Source organism: Solanum dulcamara, chromosome 3 (assembly GCF_947179165.1).
Source record: "Solanum dulcamara chromosome 3, daSolDulc1.2, whole genome shotgun sequence".
Lineage (NCBI taxonomy): Eukaryota > Viridiplantae > Streptophyta > Magnoliopsida > Solanales > Solanaceae > Solanum > Solanum dulcamara.
The window spans coordinates 60,348,868-60,352,329 of NC_077239.1; the positions used below are offsets into that span (position 1 = coordinate 60,348,868).

A 3,462-nucleotide genomic window follows, 5' to 3' on the forward strand; every position below is an offset into this window, starting at 1 on the left:
CGTATCCACCAAGGGAATCAGGCCAAGCGTAGTTCATAGTACATAACAGTGGTTGATAATTTTCTACTAAGTGACCAGACCTGATGTTCCAGGAAACAGCCGTCCTACCTTGGTAGGAGTAAGGTCTGCATACATTCTACCCTCCCCAAACCCCATGTTGTGGGATTTCACTAGGTTGTTGTTGTTGTTATTGTTGTTGTTGTTGACCAGACCTGATGTGGGTTTCCTATGTATCCCGCCAAGAAAATCAGGTCGGAACGTAGTTCTTCAATATATACTAAAATATTACACAAAAATAATATAAAAGCTCCTAGACATAGTATTTCTTAACCACATCTGAATTGATGGCTTTCGACCATGTCTTTCCATCCATTTCTGCTAGAATAAATGCTCCTCCGGTCAATACTCTGTGAAACACATAAGGCCCATGCCAATTAGGTGCAAATTTTCCCTTAGCTTCATCTTTGTGTGGGAATATTCGCTTTAAAACCAATTGTCCCAGTTTGAACTGTCTCAGTCTTACCTTTTTGTTGAAAGCTTTAGCCATCCTGTGTTGAAAGAGTTGTTCGTGACAAACTGCATTCATTCTCTTTTCATCAATTAGCATCAACTGTTCATATAGACTTTGTATCCATTTAGCATCACTCAACTCAGCTTCTTGGATTATCCTTAGGGATAGTATCTCAACCTCCATTGGTAATATTGCTTCTGTTCCATAAACCAAAAGATAAGGTGTATCCCCAGTCGAAGTCCTAATTGTGGTGCAATAGTCGAGGAAGGCAAACGACAAATTCTCATGCCAATGCTTATAATTATCAATCATCTTCCGCAATATTCTTTTGATATTCTTGTTGGCAGCCTGAACTGCTCCATTCATCTGAGGTCGATAAGGAGTGGAATTGCGATGAATGATTTTTAACTTCTCACATATCTCATACATAGAACCACTATTGAGATTAGCTCCATTATCTATTATAATCGAATGAGGGATGTCAAATCTACAAACTATGTTATTGCGAACAAAATCTTTCACCACCTTCTTTGTCACAGACTTATGTGAAGATGCTTTTACTCATTTTGTGAAGTAATCAATAGCTACCAAAATGAACTTGTGTCCATTTGATGCGGCTGGCTCGATAGGACCGATGACATCCATGCCCCAGGCTACAAACGACCAAGGAGAACTTATCACATTGAGTTCATTTGGTGGAACTCGGATCAAATCACCATGAATATGACATTGATGACATTTCCTCACGAAGTGAATGCAGTCTGTTTCCATGGTCATCCAGAAATATCCAGCCCGTAGAATCTTCTTTGCTAAAGTAAAACCATTCATGTATGGCCCACATGTTCCTCCATGTATTTCTTCAATCAACTTGCTCGCCTCTTGGGAGTCAACACACCTTAATAACCCTAAATCTGGAGTCATCGTATAAAGGATTTCTCCACTTAAGAAAAAGTGATTTGCAAGCCTCCGTAGTGTTCTCTTTTGAATATTGCTTATGCCTTCTGGATAATCTCCTTCTTTGAGATACCTCACAATGTCATGGTACCAAGATTCTCCACCTAATTCTTCATTTACATAGAAATAATAGACTGGTTGATCCTGCACATTGAATTTGATTGGATCTATGTAATTCTTGTCTGGATGTTGAATCATAGAAGAGATGGTTGCCAAAGCATCTGTAAATTCATTTTGAGCTCGAGGAATATGCTTGAACTTTATCTTGACAAATTTCTTGCACATTTCCTTCACATACTGCAAATAAGGGAGTATCTTCACATTCTTTGTGCTCCATTCGCCTTGTACCTGATGAATCAGTAAGTCCGAGACACATATAACCATCAATTCTTATATATATATCAACAGCCATCCTGAGTCCAAGGATACAAGCCTCATATTCTGCCATATTATTAGTGCATGGGAACTTAAATTGTGCTGAGACTGGATAATGTTGCCCTGATTCTGAGACTAGCACTGCTCCAGCACCGACTCTTTTAGAATTTGCAGCACCATCAAAGAACATCCTCCACCTAGGATATTTTTCTGAAATATCCTCTCCAATAAATAATACCTCTTAATCAGGAAAATAAGTTTTAAGAGGCTCATACTCTTCATCCACAGGGTTTTCAGTAAGATGATCAGCAAGCGCTTGTCCTTTGATGGCCTTTTGAGTGACATAAATAATATCGAATTCACTTAGCAAAATTTGCCATTTTGCCAACTTCCCAGTAGGCATAGGCTTTTGAAATATGTATTTGAGTGGATCCATCCTTGAGATGAGAAAAGTGGTATACGCGCATAAGTAATGTCTTAACTTTTGTGCAACCCAAGTCAAGGCAGAACAAGTGCATTCCAATAAAGTATACCGGGCTTCGTAAGGTGTGAATTTCTTACTCAAGTAGTATATATCCTGTTCTTTCTTCCCAGTTTCATCATGTTGCCCCAACACACATCCTAATGCATTATTTGATACCGACATATATAGTAGCAATGGTCTCCCCGGTTCTGAAGGAACCAAGACAGGCGGACTAGACAAATACTCCTTAATTCTGTCAAAAGCTTGCTGACAGTCTTCAGTCCATTTGATAGCAGCATATTTCCTCAACAACTTGAAGATTGGTTCACAAATTATTATCGACTGTGCAATGAATCGACTAATGTAATTCAGTCGACCAAGAAAACTCATTACATCCTTTCGACTTTTGGGAGGAGGCAAGTCTTGAATAGCCTTTATCTTTGAAGGATCCAGTTCTATGCCCTTCCTACTCACAATGAAACCCAACAATTTTCCAACAGGGACACCAAATGCACACTTTGCAGGATTTAATTTTAGATTATATCGCCTTAATCTGTCGAAGAACTTCTTCAAATCTGTGATGTGATCTAAGCTCTTTTGTGACTTGACAATGACATCATCCATATAGACTTCAATCTCTTTATAGATCATGTCATAAAAAATGGTAGTCATAGTTCTTATGTATGTTTCTCCTGCATTCTTGAGTCCAAAAGGCATTACTCGATAACAATATACTCCCCAAGGTGTGGTGAATGCCATTTTCTCAGCGTCTTCTTCATCCATTAGAACCTGATGGTAGCCTGTAAAGCAATAAAAAAATGACTGCAACTCATGCTTTGCACAATTATCAATAAGTAGGTGAATGTTCGAAAGAGGGAAATCATCTTTCGAGCTGTCCTTGTTGAGATCTCAAAAGTCTACACATACTCTGATTTTTCCATCTTTCTTTGGCACTAGCACTATATTAGCTAACCATGTAGGATACTTTGTGACTCGAATGATGTTGGCATCGATTTGCTTAGAAACTTCCTCCTTAACTTTTAAACTCAGATCAGGCTTGATCTTTCTTGGCTTTTGCTTGACTGGGGGACAAGATGGATCGGTCGGCAACTTATGTGAAATAATGGCGGTACTTAGACTTGACATATCATCATAAGAC

The 3,462-nt window shown here is 38.8% G+C and overlaps 1 protein-coding gene across 1 annotated transcript; it reads right to left on the bottom strand.

The window, feature by feature from the left end:
* Positions 1–310: 310 nt before the first annotated feature.
* On the bottom strand, positions 311–940 carry LOC129883591 (uncharacterized). Its single transcript, XM_055958221.1, has one exon. The coding sequence runs from the start codon at positions 938–940 to the stop codon at positions 311–313; it is 630 nt and encodes a 209-aa protein (XP_055814196.1).
* Positions 941–3,462: the final 2,522 nt, after the last annotated feature.

Bases quoted from the DNA above. Each gene is read 5' to 3' on its own strand.
- LOC129883591 (XM_055958221.1), bottom strand. From the start codon at position 940: ATGTATGAGATATGTGAGAAGTTAAAAATCATTCATCGCAATTCCACT.